General features: G+C 34.7%; 1 protein-coding gene across 1 annotated transcript; it reads left to right on the top strand.

Annotated features, from left to right (window-relative positions):
- The first annotated feature begins 2953 nt into the window (after positions 1 to 2953).
- Positions 2954 to 15938, top strand: TWF1 (twinfilin actin binding protein 1). Its single transcript, XM_006042624.4, has 9 exons — positions 2954 to 3107; positions 4909 to 4986; positions 6964 to 7142; positions 8644 to 8739; positions 9937 to 10041; positions 11696 to 11821; positions 12071 to 12221; positions 12392 to 12513; positions 13822 to 15938. The coding sequence occupies exons 1-9, from the start codon at positions 2981 to 2983 to the stop codon at positions 13990 to 13992; spliced, it is 1155 nt and encodes a 384-aa protein (XP_006042686.2). The 5' UTR covers positions 2954 to 2980; the 3' UTR covers positions 13993 to 15938.
- The last annotated feature ends 414 nt before the right edge of the window (positions 15939 to 16352 follow it).

The following is a 16352-nucleotide window of genomic DNA, read 5'->3' as shown; positions in this document are numbered from 1 at the left end:
GCCATGATCTTCATTTTCTGAATGTTGAGCTTTAAGCCAACTTTTTCACTCTCCACTTTCACTTTCATCAAGAGGCTTTTGAGTTCCTCTTCACTTTCTGCCATAAGGGTGGTGTCATCTGCATATCTGAGGTTATTGATATTGCTCCCGGCAATCTTGATTCCAGCTTGTGTTTCTTCCAGCCCAGCGTTTCTCATGATGTACTCTGCATATAAGTTAAATAAGCAGGGTGACAATATACAGTCTTGACGTCCTCCTTTTAGTAGCTATAGGAAACTGATAAAAATATCTGAGAATAATACAGTTGATTTTGCTAACAAGAAGAAAGACATGATGGATGAATGGATAAACAAAACATGGTATAATATGCACACTAAAATATTATCTAGACTTTAAAAGGAAGGAATTCTACATGCTATACATGGATGAAACTTGAGGACAGTTTGGTAAGTGAAATATGCCAATCACAAAAAGATAGCTACTGTGTGATTCCAATTATATGAGGTACTAAGAATAGTCAAACTCATAGAGACAGACATAGAATGATGTTAGCCAGGGCCTAGAGGTTGAGTTGGAATGGAAAGTTATTTAATGTTTATATAAAGTTTTAATTTTGCAACAGGCAAAGAATTTTGGTGATTGGTTGCATAACAGGCGATTGTATTTAACATGACTGAATTGAACATTTAAAAATCATTAAGATGGGAAATTGTATGTGTATTTTATCACAATTTTTTAAAAAGATAAGGTGAGAAGTCATGTAATTGGTATCACATTAAAGATGCAAGCAAGAGAGATAAACCAAACAAACAAGATTTCTATCATAATCTAGTCTCTTAAATAGGTAAAATACAAGAACCACTAGCAGTCTACATACTCAATAAACCGCTTCTCTAAAGTTAGTACAATAACCTAACCTGAAATGAACTGCAGACATAATAAATTATGAAATTTAAGTGTACTGTCAATATTGACCAAAAACATTTTCATAAAACAACATCCGATGAAGGCATCAAGAATCCATTTGCTAAGGAAATTATCTGACTACATGTAGAAATGCTGATGGACAGTTTAAAAAAAAAAACATTTTGGCCATGCTGTTCACATCTTAACAAACATCTTCCCTCCTCAGATTTCCTGTTTTGCTAGAGGAATTTTGTTGTTTCATAAATAATGCAGAAAAGTCCCTTGCAGTTTTAACTCAAACTACTATACTGGCAGAAAAAAAAGCATTATCTGGCAGATGCTGTGGTGGTCTTATCCAACCTACCTGGACTTTCCTCCTCTTCAGGGTTGAACATACAGGGGTCTTTTCTAAGGATCAATATGGGAAAATTAATTTTTCTCATCTGTACATTTGAGTAATGTCAACCTCCTTAAGCAATTTTCCCTACTCACCAGAACATGAGTCAGTCAACAAATTGCAGAGGCATTCTCTGTGCTCAACAATGCTATGAAAACTGGTAAATCAGGGTGAACTGTCGTGTCAGGAAGAATTTGGTTAGAATGGAACTCCTCCTTACGTTTCTTAAATTCAAACAAGTTATAAAGCTCAGATTAAATTTTGGTTATAAAATATGAAGATGTGTTTGAGAACTAGAGCCTAAAAACAAGGAACAGAACACAGCAATCTTTTTTGCTGTGAACCCCATTAAGAAAAGCAATTACCTACCTGCTAATTAAAAATATGTCACATTTCAAAAGTGATTTTGTTAACTTGTCCTTATATTTTTGGTCTGTACAAAGTATTTGTTGATAATCAGATTGTACGTTTTTATACTTGTCAGTTCAAGGCCCTAAACACAAAACACCTAGCTTTCTACCTAGAAAATTATAATCCAAGAGTCCTAGAAAAGTAGTACAAAAATAACCACCAAGATTATCCTTAGCGGGATTTCCCTGGTGGTACGGTGGAAAAGAATCTGCCTGCCAATGCTGGTGAAAGGGGTTCGATCCCTGTCCAAGAAGGTTCCACATGCTGTGGGCAACTATGGCTTGCACACCACAACTACTGAGCTCACACTCGAGAGCCCACGAGCCACAACTACTGGAGCCTGAGCACCCTAGAGCATGCATGCTGCAACTACTGAAGCCCATGCGCCTTAAAGCCTGTGCTTCGCAGCAAAGAAGCCACCAGAATAAGTCTGTGCACCCCAACTAAGCTACGCGCAGGCTCCGCCCCCACCCCCACCCCCGCGCCCCACAGCTAGAGAAAGCCCATGGGCAGCAACAAAGACCCAGTGCAGCCACTAATTTAAAAAATAAATTATACTTAGAAATGGAAACACAAGCTCATAAAAGCACAGAATGGAAAATAGTTTTTAATAATATGCTACAACTTTATCCTCACAAATGAATCTTGAATGATGGAACTGACCACAGAGGAGTACTCAAGTCAGCTAATCTTTTTACTTTCAGTGGCTGTTTCTTTTTGGAATGAAGAGAAAGGAAAACCTTATCTCTAAATGGGCCCAAGTAAAGAAAGAAAAGGTAAGTCTGAAATTAATTTAAAAGCCTTTCAAATTTTGATGGGAAACTGCCTATTAATTCTTTTTTAAAAATCGGGAGGTGCGGGACCCTTTACATTAAATTGTACACACAGCAGAAGAGTAAACCAAGAAGGATATCTTGCACATCTTTTTAAAGCTGAAAACTTGTGTTCAGTAAAACGTTCGTTTCCGTTTTTGAGCATCCTTTTGCTGAACCAGTGAAAGGCGTTGGCAGGGCAGACCCCAGAAGGGAAAGCTATCTTGCCAGCCCTGTGGTGCTTCACGGTGGTGGAGCCGGAGAAGCGGCGGCAAACACCGGGGACAGTCACCCTCGGCAGAAAGCTGGAGCAGCTGGAGTTGAGGGCCGAAGGTGTGGACCTGCAGTCCCGCAGCTGGGAGACGGTCCGGGTGACCGGAGGCGGCGGGAGCGCCGGGGGCGCGCGAGGACGCCGGGGACCTAGCGGGGCGGGGCGGCGGTGGGTCGCAGGCCGATGACGCGCCGGGGCCGGCGGAGGAGCGGCCACTTCCTGGAGCCGCCGGCCGGGGCCGCTCGCTGCACTCAGCGCTGGAGCCGGGAGCCCGCGGCCGCCGCCATGTCCCACCAGACCGGCATCCAAGGTAACGGCGCCGGCGCTGCCCTAGGGGAAGGGGCTCCCCGGAGGCCCCAGGCAGGCCGGGCGGGGCCGGAGTCGGGCCCGAAGCACTGGGAATCTGTGTCGGGGGCGAGCCGGGCCTCTGAGTCTCTCTGCGCTCCCTTGTCCCGGGCGCTCTCGGCCTGCCTCCGTCCCTGCCCGGGCCCGGCCGCCGCCACGTTGCGGACCGACCCGAAATTCGCCGGAGCGAAGGAAGTGGGTCTGGCGGCTGCCGGGGTGAAGGGGGCGTGCCTGCAGCCGCAGCCGACCTTAACCCAACTTTACGGGTTGGAAACACCTGGAGCCGTGAAGGCGACTGGGGTCCCTTTATTGTCGAGAGAGGCGAATTTTCTTTTTCACGATCCAGAAGAGTTGTTAAATGATTTGAAATATAAAAAGAAAGATGCGGGAATCTTTTTCATTTCTACTAAGAATGCTTCCCAAACTCTACCACGCTTTCTTCCAAAAATGGGAACATCAGCACCGTTGTATGTATCCTAAGTAGGAGGCGTCTTGGTCGTTCTTAGGTACTCCTCAGGGAACTGAAAAGTCTGATCTGTGTGGCATCGTATAATTATCCCATGCAGGCAGTTGAATGTACAATTTTAATTGACCTGTGTTATTTCCTGGTTTGCGAATGGGCAGTCTGAAAGCTCTCACCTCATCAGAATCAAATAATATGTCCCGGGGTTACTCGCGATCACTTAACGAGTTCGAGTATAAACACAAGATCTTCCTGTTAATAGACAACGAATCTTTTCCCCAGATGAACATCTAATTGTTTTGTTCATAACCATACCTCCTCCTGCACACACAAAGAAAAGCAAAATAGTCTCGAATCTAAAAGCACTCTTATTTGCTTTAGTTTTGATGCATGGATGTCTAATTATTGACTTTGATGCTTCAGTCTAATAGCAAGCACTATTAAAAGTGGTTCTTGCTGTCAGTATACACAATCAGAACAAAATCAGAACGAAATTGAAGTTTTAATAGCACAAGGGATAGGTTATTAAGTATACATTTGCTCAGTGAGATTACTCCAGCTTTTTGAGAAATACGAGTCAGAAAAGTGTGATCAGAAGTATAAACTTGAAAGAATTTTATTGACTTCAATCAGGATAGGGCATTTGACGTTTATTGTCATCTTTAAACATGAAAATGTAGAAAATGAATTGATGAAGAGGGTGTTTTTATTTATCATAAACTTAAAATTGGACCAGAAGAGAATGAAAGCAATTTTCAGCATTTTCAAACAATCAGTAAAGGTATTTCTCAGATTTGTAATTTGTTCAGTATTGGGTTTGAGAAACTTTAATATATTCATTCCCAATTCTAACATAACTAGAACAGGTTAGAATTAATACACTTTTAAAACATACTTATGTTTCTTAGCTGTATATGGGGCTTCCCTGATGGCTCAGTGGTAAAGAACCGACCTGCCAGTGCAGGAGATGCAGGTTTGATCCCTGGATGGGGAAGATCCCCTGGAGAAGGGAATGGCAACCCACTCTGGTATGGTGCCTGGCGGGCTACGGTATAGGGGATCGCAGAAGAGTTGGACACGCATGACTTAGCGACTGAACAACAGCAACAACAAAAGCCGTGTTCAGTGTATGGTATACCTTTTAAGTTTTATAATTTAAACGACTGTTAATAAGAAAATATTGCATACTCAAGATTTTTTCTTTGTATTGTATTTCATGTTTTCCTTATTCAATTAGCATTATTTTTGTAGCATTAGAAAGTATTAATGCATAAATATTACTTTTCGGTATCTTTTTGCACAGCAAGTGAAGACGTTAAAGATATCTTTGCCAGAGCAAGAAATGGAAAATACAGACTTCTGAAGATATCTATTGAAAATGGTTAGTTAAACATTTTTTGTTCTTGAATTATTGGGTGTTATGTTTTAAAGCTAAGTCATTGTCAGTGATTTGGACTATTAATAAATGTGAAGCAGGTTCAAAGCTTGCCTTCAGTTAACCTGGATCCTCTATATTTTGGGCATTTCCTAAAGGCCCCTGCTTACCTTCTGAATTCTGTAGTTGACTATCAGGGAAACAAAAAGATGTTGGTTTTGGTGTGACATCTTCCTCTCACTTTTTTTGTGTCTCAGTTTCTGTATTGCCATCTGTATCTAATGTCAGTGCTTGCATCTCTGGAAAATCAGTAACAGGTGATTATCTGAAAAATAAACAGTTATTTGTGAATTATTTTTCAATAAAGTTAGTTTGAAGTAGAAAGAAAGGGTTTTAAACTGCCTGTTTTCTCAACTTGATTGTAATATTTGCTGCAGAAATGAGTCCCTTTTCTTGTTATCGGAAAAAGTTCTGAGAATATAACAAAGTGTAAATTGATCCTTTCAAAATAAAGCTGAAAGCAGGGAAATTAATTGGGTGGGAGAGTCTTTTAATTTGCATGGTTTGAGTATGAGTAATTAAATTATAATTACTTAATCTCAAATGAATATGTTAAAACATCCCATTGGCCTAATTTCTTAATTACCTTGAAATATTTTGCTTTGGAAAAATACCTTGTTCTTTCATAAACTGGAAGTAAATCTAATTTGGTTTCCAGTTTCTCTTATATGTTAAAATAGTTTGAAAAATATGCAGTTCTGCATATGTTAACACACTCAATGAGAATAAACATATACTGTAAAGTAGCCTGTTTTAGAACTATTGAACTAAAATTTTAAGTGTTATCACTTTCTAATTGACTTAGTCAAGTAAGTAAAATGGAAAAGTTGATATAACTCACATCTCTACAACAGAAAAATGACAATATTTTGTCTGTCACTTCTCTGGTTTTTTGTTTTGAGAAAAAATTTTAAATAAGGAAATTATGAAGAATAAATGACAAATACTTCCATCCTTCTTAAATTAATAACTGCTAACATTTTATCAATTTGCTTCAAACCCTTTGTAATTTAATGTTTAAACAACTGTACTTTTCGACCTTCTCCTGAGGAAACTATATTAGGAACTTTTTTTGTATGTGCAATCCCTAAATAACATATAGTGCTGTTTTTGAGTTTTTAATTTCATATGAACTGATGTCTTTTTCTGCATCATTCCTTTTTCTGTAAAGATTATTTTTATAATTAGTTTTTATAGAGGCTCATTAATTCTTTTTAAATATGAATAGAATTTTATCATATGACTGCCACATGTTTTATGTCCCTTCTCTTATTGATGAACATGTGGGCTATTTTCAGTTTCCACTGTTATTTTATAGTGCTGCAGTGAATACCTTTGTATATATGTGCAAGAGATTCTCTATGCAGAATACAGTCTTGATTCTCCCAATAATGTCTCAAGGTGACTGTACCAATTTATGCTTGTGGACAGATTTTTAAATTTATAGTACTGTGGCCAAGTAGGAGCTAAACCTGTTTTTATTTAGTATTTCTTAACTGTGCAGTTCAATGTTAATTTCAGAAATTACACCTTTGAGTGGTAGGAAGCTTAGTTAAATACATTTTGTTGATACTTTATAACAAACATTTGGAAAATAGACTATAACTACCCTTTCTTCAACCATCCAACTCAGCTATTTATAATCATTTTTGTATGTACCTTTCTTGTGTTTTTCATAACATTATTTTACCTGTGCTGGTCATAATTTTTACTTTTTAATACTAACTTTATATTATATTTTTGTATATACTAATATTTTATTATATACTCCTATATATTGTATTGTTACAGCCAAGGTCCTTTTCATATATTGATGTGAATAGAGCAATTAATAATTACATATTAATTTATTCTTCTATTCTTCATTATTCTACCATTTGGTATTTCAAACCATTTATGTGTCTTAAAAATTGTTCTTCACAGAGAAACTTGTGATTGGGTCGTGTAGGAAGCCTTCAGATTCCTGGGATCAGGATTATGATTCCTTTGTTTTACCCCTGTTGGAGGACAAACAACCATGCTATGTATTATTCAGGTTAGATTCTCAGAATGCCCAGGGATATGAATGGATATTCATTGCGTGGTCTCCTGATCATTCTCATGTAAGTAATTTTTTGGTAACATGTTTAACATTAAATGGAGAGGGAAATGGCAACCCACTCCAGTATTCTTGCCTGGAAAATCCCATGGACGGAGGAGCCTGGTTGGCTATAGTCCTAGGAGTCTCAAAGAGTCGGAGACCACTGAGTGACTTCACTTTCACTTTCACATTAAAAGCTAGAAAATTTTTTTCTGAAATATTCCTAGGCCAAGAAAAAGTTAGGAAGCAATAGTCTTTCTCATAAAAGGGAAAGATGATGGAAAAAAATCCTTGGATTGGTAATGTAGAACCAAGGATAATTTACTGAGATTCAGAAATCTTGACCTTGATTGAAATCAGAAGAATTATTATTGATTTTAAATTTAAAAATTTGTGGCTATTATAAATGACTTTCTGGACCTTTCTGAAGAATAAAGGTTACTATTTTGCTCTGAGCATAGTAACAAATAATTTTTACAGAACTAACTGAGCATTATATGAAATATTCTTAATAGCTGCTATTCAGGTGATGAACATACATACAGATAAGTATTTCTTTTAGGAAAGTTGAGTGATGGTGGTTTAGTCACTAAGTCATGTCCGACTCTTGGACTCTTGGGACCCATTGACTGTAGCCGGCCAGGCTCCTCTGTCTATGGGATTCTCTAGGCAAGACTACTGGAGTGGTTTGCCATTTCCTTCTCCAGGGGATCTTCCCGACCCAGGGATTGAACCTGGGTCTCCTGCATTGCAGGCAGATTCTTTACCAACTGAGCTATGAGGGAAGCCTTTAAGTGTTAGAACAAAAAAATTAATATATGGATACAGTCCAATATTTTAAATACTTAATTCTTTCTTCTTATAGAAAAATAATAATTTTAAAGTTTTGTAGATACCATTCTCAAAAGTCATTTCCTCCTTTAACTCTATATATCTTGTTTGAAAGAAATATTGAATTTGACAGTGCAGAATTATGAAATGATTTCTATTTTGGCAGTTATCTTTAGTAGTTCCCTGTAGATGCTATAAATATCAGACTCCTTAATAATAGTATATTTTGTAATTCTTTTCATCTTTGTCCCTCATAGAATGTTTTATGCCATAGTTATGCCATGAATATTTGATTTTTAATTAGTAATATCTCACCTAGACTTGCTTTGAGTAGAATATCACTATCAAGTTTACTTTATCTCAATGACTTTAAAGTAATGTTTTAAGTAGCTTCTTTTAATTCTTGAACTCATTTTATACTTTGAAAAAATGAAGAATTTTTTAATATTTAGCTTTTTCTACTTTTTGAGAAATGGTTTCTAAGTTAAGATCTACCTTAGTAGCTGTTGATGTTTTAGATGCCAGTGTTAAGATGCCTGTCTGTATACACACATTTTAGCATGTTACACTTGATGGACTTTGTCACAGTTTATTTTTAATGTGCTTGACGGTTTTAAAACATTCATTAAATGCTATTTTTGTAATGATAGTCTTCACCTGTAAACTTACAAGTAAACTTTCACAATTGCTAGGTTCGTCAGAAAATGTTGTATGCAGCAACAAGAGCAACTCTCAAAAAGGAGTTTGGAGGTGGCCACATTAAAGATGAAGTGTTTGGAACAGTAAAGGTACAAAACATATTTTATATGGAGTCTATGTGTTGCAGTTAAAATGCTTAAAGAACTTCTAGGTAATGGGGTAATTAATGTGAATTCTGATTGGTAAATCTGTAAACATAAAAATAAGAGAAAACGTTTCATATGATATCCATATTAACTGAAACATACAATACTCACCCTTTTAAAATATGTTGACATCTCAGTTTTCAAATGCTAGAATCTCTCTTCGAGATAATTTAGTTCAACCCCTCATTTAGTTCAATCTTTTCTTTTTAAGGACGAGTTAATAGGCTCAGAAAAAATGAGCCTATTAAAAGAAACAGTAGTTAAACTACTTAAAACTACTTAAAAGACACAGTAGTTTTTAGGTATTTTGGACATTAATACTCATAATATGGAAACAATAAATATATTATTTAAACTAGAATATTTAGAGGTAAATTGATGATTGGGGTAATTGTTGATTAATATGTATGTTATGATTAAGAATTTACTTCATTATAAAATTTGTATGGTAAATACATGTATTTGTACATATACCCCCACATTCAGAAAATTACAGTGTATTTTTTGAACAGATTTTTTGTTTTGTTATTCAGAGCTTTTATTGTGATTCAATGAGTATTACATTCTGATGGGTAGAGCACACGACTAGCTGCGAATGCGTTGCTTATTCACATTAGTTGTGAAGTGGTCTGGTTTCTCAATTCTAGTTTCAGTCTTACAAACCACAAAATGTTGATGAGAAGTAAATTTATTTGGAGTAATTTTTCTTTTAAATAAGAACTATAATTATTTTCTATAAATAATGATATAAAATAAGAACTATAATTATTTTCTATAAATAATTATAGTACAGAATTCATAATCTGAGGATGTTGATTATTAAATTATGTGGAAGGCTTCCCCAGAAGGTTAGTAGTAATTGTTCTGTAGACTTGAAGCATGATCAGGTTCATCATGTGTCTGGCATTACCACCACCACACTCATTCAAAAGAGTAGTAATTATAAAGCTTTAGGAAATGAAGCATAGCTACTCTCCTTAAAACTTTTTGAAAACTGTAGAATAGAATATTTTTTAGAATAGAGAAGTAAGATTCTTGTTACCATTTATTTTCAATTAAAATATTTTTTTGTTAAATTAATAATTTTGTTTTTCCTAAAATAGCCTCACAACTAGTAACAGTCAATCTCTGTGCTTACAGGAAGATGTGTCATTACATGGGTATAAAAAATATTTGCTGTCACAGTCTTCTCCTGCCCCACTGACTGCAGCTGAAGAAGAATTAAGACAGATTAAAATTAATGAGGTATGTTACCATTTTGAAATCTTGCAAGAGTTTAAGTGCTTAAAAGTATTGTAATTTTTAATTAATAGATGAAGAGGTAACTGGAGAATAAATAAGTTGAATAGCTAACATTCTGTTCCATTTAGAGACAAGACCATGTAATGTGTTTTTAGGAAAAAGTTGGAAGTAAATATTAAACTTCATGTCAGTTTCATAAATAGCTTTCTCCTGTCTTCATAATGTATGGGTTAGATTAGTAATCCTGTTAGAAGTACAGCTGTTCTTAATTTTATACTTTGAATTCTAAATAAATGGGAAAAGTATATATTACTTACATAGTGTGAGGTATATGATATCTAATAAGGTTGCCTGAGGAAGGTTTGTTTTGTTATTTCAGAGAATACTAATGACTAAAGAGAGTAAAACATATATGCTATAGTGTGTTTAGGATTTCTAGAGGCTCTGTAAGTTGTCTATGGGCACTGCCTGGATGGGTGTGTGCACATATATATATATATACCTAGGAGATGGTTATATGAGTACTTGTTTAGCATATGAGTCAATAAATTTCATCCATATTATAGTTTATCATTTCTAATGTATTTACTGCAGCAATTTTAAGTTAGAATAGCTACTGTATTTCTACTGGAATTTTACAGAAAAGAACAAGTAGCAGAAACTACTGTTTGCTTCTCTGAGTAACAGACTAATAAGAATCAGTCTGGAAAATGAATATTATTTATATTGACCTGATAGCAAGGATCTATCATTATTATTTTAACTCAAGTTATCAGAGTATGAATTTTTACATGATTTTTTTTAACAAGTTTGATAGTTTGTTTTATTCCTTGCAATCAGAACCCAGAGGATCTTATTGGGGTATGCATTTTGCATATGTTCTATAATGTTTTCATTATCCAATGCCATTTATGCTGTAGAATCTCCATTCATTTTTTTTTAAGTAAACTTTCAATTTTGACTTTGTTGCAGTACTGCAAATGAGACCCTATACTAAAATATCATTTATTGAGTGTAAAAGTCTTAAATATGTGCATTGAAAGCTTTCTTGAAGTACTCTTCTTCCAATACGTGCACACCCATGTTCTTAGGAATGAAAGCTCTCAAGTCTGGAACTTCTGCAGTAGTACAATTTGTTGAGCTATGTTGTGTCTTTGTATATTGTTTGTACTCCTTTCAACTCTGCATGGTGTTTGTGTTGCACTTTATGTCTAAAGGAACAAAGTTCTATACATATTGTATTTATATCACAGTGTTCATAAGTTTTATCAAGTAAAATATCATAATTAAAAGTATAATCTGAAGATACTTCAAAGAGCTTGTATGTAGCTCATGGCAATTGTGCCAAACCAAACATATAAACAAAGCCCTGCTAACATTGCACACTCACTCAGATGTTCACTTTTGGCATTTTCATCAAAATGTGGCATACACTCTGCATGTTGACAAAGTGCTAGCAGAACCTGAAACAAATGTGAACAATTTGCCTTTTAAAAAAAGTTCATGGTGTTTTAAGTGTTACTTTTAATTATATTAAAATAGGCAGAATTAATTATATTAAAAGGGTGGAATGGCACTCTGTAGAGTTTAGGTTTTCTTTGCCATCTGACACTGCTTAATGCTAAAATTCATCAGTAAATTGAATCTGTCATACTAGGTACAAACTGACGTGAGTGTGGACGCTAAGCATCAAACACTACAAGGAGTAGCATTTCCTATTTCTCAAGAAGCTTTTCAAGCTTTGGAAAAATTGAATAACAGACAGCTGAACTATGTACAATTGGTAAGAGACATATGATTATTATAAAGTGGCTTCTCTCTTCAGTACCTTTGGCTTGTATTAATATAAGGTTTGTTTTTAATGGATTTTAAGTCTTTATTTTTTATTCATTGTTTTTAAACTTAAAAAAGCAAATATATTCACTGGAAAAAGTGAAATTATGTAACTTTGTCCTTATCTCCTTGTTTTTTTAATTATAAATTTTAAATTTCTGTGTATCTATTTTAATAAGTATTTTGTTTCTATTGACAGGAAATAGATATAAAAAATGAAATCATAATTTTGGCCAACACAATAAATACAGAACTAAAAGATTTGCCAAAGAGGATTCCCAAAGATGCAGCACGTTATCATTTCTTTCTGTATAAACATTCTCATGAAGGAGACTATTTGGAGTCTATAGGTATATGGTACTTTTTTTTTAACATGTTGCTTTTTGTTTGCTGATTGGCATTTCATCACTATATTCTTTCTTATTTCTTGGCCAGAGGGCTTCATTGTAGTTTTACAAGATTTAGTATTTGCTTTAATTGATATGCTGCTAATTGGATTTATTATTATTTTAATTTACAGTTTTTATTTATTCAATGCCTGGATACACATGCAGTATAAGAGAACGAATGCTGTATTCTAGCTGCAAGAGCCCTCTGCTAGAGATTGTAGAAAGACAACTACAAATGGACATCATTAGAAAGGTAGTTACCTAATTATTTATCTAATTTATTTTACCTAATTTATCTTATTGATATATTTAATACCTATTTAAAATTCTTCAATTTTTATTACATTTTTATTGTTTTTCATGTGATTCATGATGTACAGTAATTTGTAAACGAAAAGGTTTTTTTTTTTTCCCTTGTTCTCATCATGAATAGGAAATCCTCTTAAATGCTTGGGGATGATCTATTATGATCCCAGCATCCCTGTAGATCTAATGTTTAGCCACAAGGTACATGTGGCTATTTAAATATAAATAAAAATTAAATGAAATTTAAATTTCAGTTCCTTAAAAACACTAGCTACATTTCAGGTGCTCATTTTAGCTAACGTGGCCAATGGCACTGCATTTGGTGCAGAATTTCAAGAATTTCAAGTCCACATTGCAGAAAGTTCTGTTGGACAGTGCTACTAAAGCTGCATGTTTCTTATTTTCTCAAGACTTTATTAGTAAGAAACCACAGTCTTCATTTATAACTGAGTCATGGGATGTTGAGAATCTTTCCAGTTGTTGGGAAAGAAGAGTATGGGCATAACATAAATTTGGGGAACTAAGTTCCAAGTTTTCTTAAATGCAGGTGAGTCATGGGGAAACATATGGTTTATTCTTGACCTCTTCAACTCTTAAAACACAGGTCCTTACAAATTACCAGTGTTTTAGATACTGAGCATTTTAAGAGCTTTTAAAGTTCTTAAGAATCACCTATAGCAGGGCCTGGCTCACTTTTTCTACCAGAAGACCAGATAGTAAGTATTTTAGGCTTTGCCAGACCACATATGGTCTTTTTCACATCTTCTTGTTTTATTATTTTGTTTTTTACAACCCTTTAGAAATGTAGAACACACTCTTAACTTGAACAAGATTTGTCCTGCAGGCCATGGTTTGCCAACCTGTGTAACAGTGATTTCAAGTGACCAAAGTGATGAAGCCTGCATTAGTAATGTTCCTGGAAAATATATAGTGTACTAAAGCAGAACAACTTAAGAATATAGTGATGATTCCTGCTATACTATTTTTAAACATTATTTAAACTGGAGAAGAAAAAACCAGACAGAAAATAAATATAGTGGATTATATATTCAAGCAACTCCATTTAGCTCCCACCTCCTCCCCCCAAAAAAGATTCAAGTGAACTATTTTCATATGGTCCTAGGTTCGTTCTTGCTGGAATGGGTATTATGTATTTATCTGTGATCATTCACACCTGCAAACGTTGTTTGTATTAGGTTTTGAATGTTGTGTTTTTTCATACTGCATCACACTTTGTTAATTTCACCTCTTACAGATCGAGATAGACAATGGGGATGAGTTGACTGCAGACTTCCTTTATGAAGAAGTACATCCCAAGCAGCATGCACATAAACAAAGTTTTGCAAAACCAAAAGGCCCTTCAGGAAAAAGAGGAATTCGAAGAATAATTAGGGGTCCAGCTGAAACTGAAGCTACTACTGAATAAAGTTATTATAATACTAGTTTTTTAAAAGTCCAGCTTTTAGTACAGGAGAACTGAAATCATTCCATGTTGATATATAGTAGAGGGGAAAATTGTACTTTTTGAAAATTAGCACTTTTCACTTCTGTATGTTTATAAAATTAATGTTAAAGAAGACTTATGATTTCTGAGTTAAATCTAGAAAAGAGTTCAATATAATGATGTTTAATTTCATCACAGTTTTCATAGAGTGATTATTCCACACTTTTCATATAACTCTTAAAATTTTATACAGTTGGGCCAATTCCAGAAAAGGCTAATGTCTAAAAGTAAGATACAAGTCTTATTACTGTTTGGTGATACATCTTTTTTTTTTTTTTTTTTAAGGGAGAAAGACCTTAAAATATTCATTCCACTTAATGAATACGTTAAGGACCAGGTTAGATTATTTTCTAAGCTGAAAACTTCATGTGCCTAGGAAAAAGTGGAAAGTTGCTTGCTCTGAAGAGCAGTGCTCACTCAGACTGTGGGATCATATCTGCAATGTTTAGACAGTGCTTTATTGCAGCAGTCTTTTCTATTTGACTTTCTGGTTTTTTAAATGGCTTTAAAGTTGCAGAAGATCAGCTCACTCTGAAGCCTTAAGGGTACTAGATATTTTCTATACTATAGGACTTCTGATGATGTTGAAAGACATGTTTAAATACCTTTAGTAAATTCTCGTTCTAGTGCTATAAAATTTTTTCCATTTCAAAAGTAATTCATTTCATTATATGTAGTGTGAGGCAAAATATTTATGTTTAATTGAATATCAAGTTAATATTCAAAAGAAAACAAAACCGATGTCAGCAATATTGAAAACGTTTTAAACATCACGATTGATTTGTCTAAAACCATACACTAATAGGCAAATTGTGTTCTTTATCACTTTTGAATGAATGTTCAGATTTAATAAAATTATTTTAAAGTCCTGGTACTCATCAGCCTAACACAGATTAAGAATATGTTTCAGTTTATATCATATTTCAAAACACATTTAACTGTTTCCTAAAGCTTTACATTTTTAGTTACAACCTCCAGAGATTTTGAGCCTCATTTTCTTCAATACTTGAAATAGAGGGAGCTAGAACACTTCATCATGTGTAATCTGATAAACCTGCTGCAAGAGCCATAATTTTGAGGACTTTTCTAAGTGAATTGTGGGGATCCAGGATTTAGAATTTCTTGATCTAAACTTGCATAACGGAAATACCAGACATGCACATTTCATAGTATGAAATAAGAAAGTCATTTTTACACTTTATTATCTAAGGTAATATATGCACCTTTCAGAAATCCAATGTGTGTTCAACTAAAGCATGTTAGAATAATTATGAGTTGACAAATTTTTTTTTTTCTAGAATTAAGAGTATTTGTGTGGGGTTTTGTTTGTTTACAAATAATCACATTTGCATATTTAAACATGCAAAATACTTACGGTAATGTTGCACTTTTTTATGAAAGAGTTAAGTTTTTCGGTGGGTGCACAGACACAAACACATACACACTACTGCGTTGAGAATCCTGGAACTGTTGACTAGAGACCAAGCTGCTGACGCTCTTCTTTTCAGTCGGGAAGAATGTTAACCTGTCATAATGGTATAAAATAATTTAGTAGTGAATGTTTTTCTATACCATCTATGTGCAATTATAGTCTTAAACTCTATTACACTACATGAAAGTGAACATTCCAGAATATAGATGTGATTATATAATCTTAAACTAATTATTAAACCAATGATTGTTGAAAGTCAGTGATGCATTTGTTATAGAGTATAACTCATTGTTTATGTTTTAGGTGATGTCATAACAATAGAAAGTGAATAAAGTATTCCCAGTAAATTTATATAGTAGTGAAGAATTACATGCCTTCTGTGGACATTTTATAAGTGCGTTTTATATTGCAATAAAATTTTTCTCTTTAAATTGCATCCTAAGTTGATTTTTTAGTATAACCTTGCTTTTTTAATGTTTGGATAAGTCTACATAATGCAACTGGCTTCCCTGGTAGCTCAGGTGGTAAAGAATACACCTGCAATGTGGGAGACCTAGGTTCGATCCCTGGGTTGGGAAGAGCCCCTGGAGAAGGGAATGGCTGCCCACTTCAGTATTCTGGCCTGGAGAATTCCATGGACTGTATAGTCCATGGAGTTGAAAAGACTCGGACATGACTGAGCAACTTTCACTCAAATAATGTGATACCTGTTGATGGGTTAGAAATCCATTCATCTGTTAATTAACCTATCTAAATCAAAAAGGATTTTAGCTAGTTTGAAACCTAAGCAGGTTGTATCAATGGAGTGCTTAATAGATGAGAATTTCCCACTTCTGCAGCAATAATGGAA

The sequence above is a fragment of the Bubalus bubalis genome, chromosome 4 (genome assembly GCF_019923935.1).
Source record: "Bubalus bubalis isolate 160015118507 breed Murrah chromosome 4, NDDB_SH_1, whole genome shotgun sequence".
Taxonomy (NCBI): Eukaryota; Metazoa; Chordata; class Mammalia; order Artiodactyla; family Bovidae; genus Bubalus; species Bubalus bubalis.
The sequence above is the reverse complement of the archived record's forward strand: the minus strand, read 5'-3'. Positions and strand labels throughout refer to the sequence as shown.

Coding starts and splice junctions, on each gene's coding strand:
- TWF1 (XM_006042624.4), top strand. CDS start 2,981: ATGACGCGCCGGGGCCGGCGGAGGAGCGGCCACTTCCTGGAGCCGCCG. Junction 7,143..8,643: donor GGTCTCCTGATCATTCTCAT/GTAAGTAATTTT, acceptor CACAATTGCTAG/GTTCGTCAGAAAATGTTGTA. Junction 10,042..11,695: donor GACAGATTAAAATTAATGAG/GTATGTTACCAT, acceptor CTGTCATACTAG/GTACAAACTGACGTGAGTGT.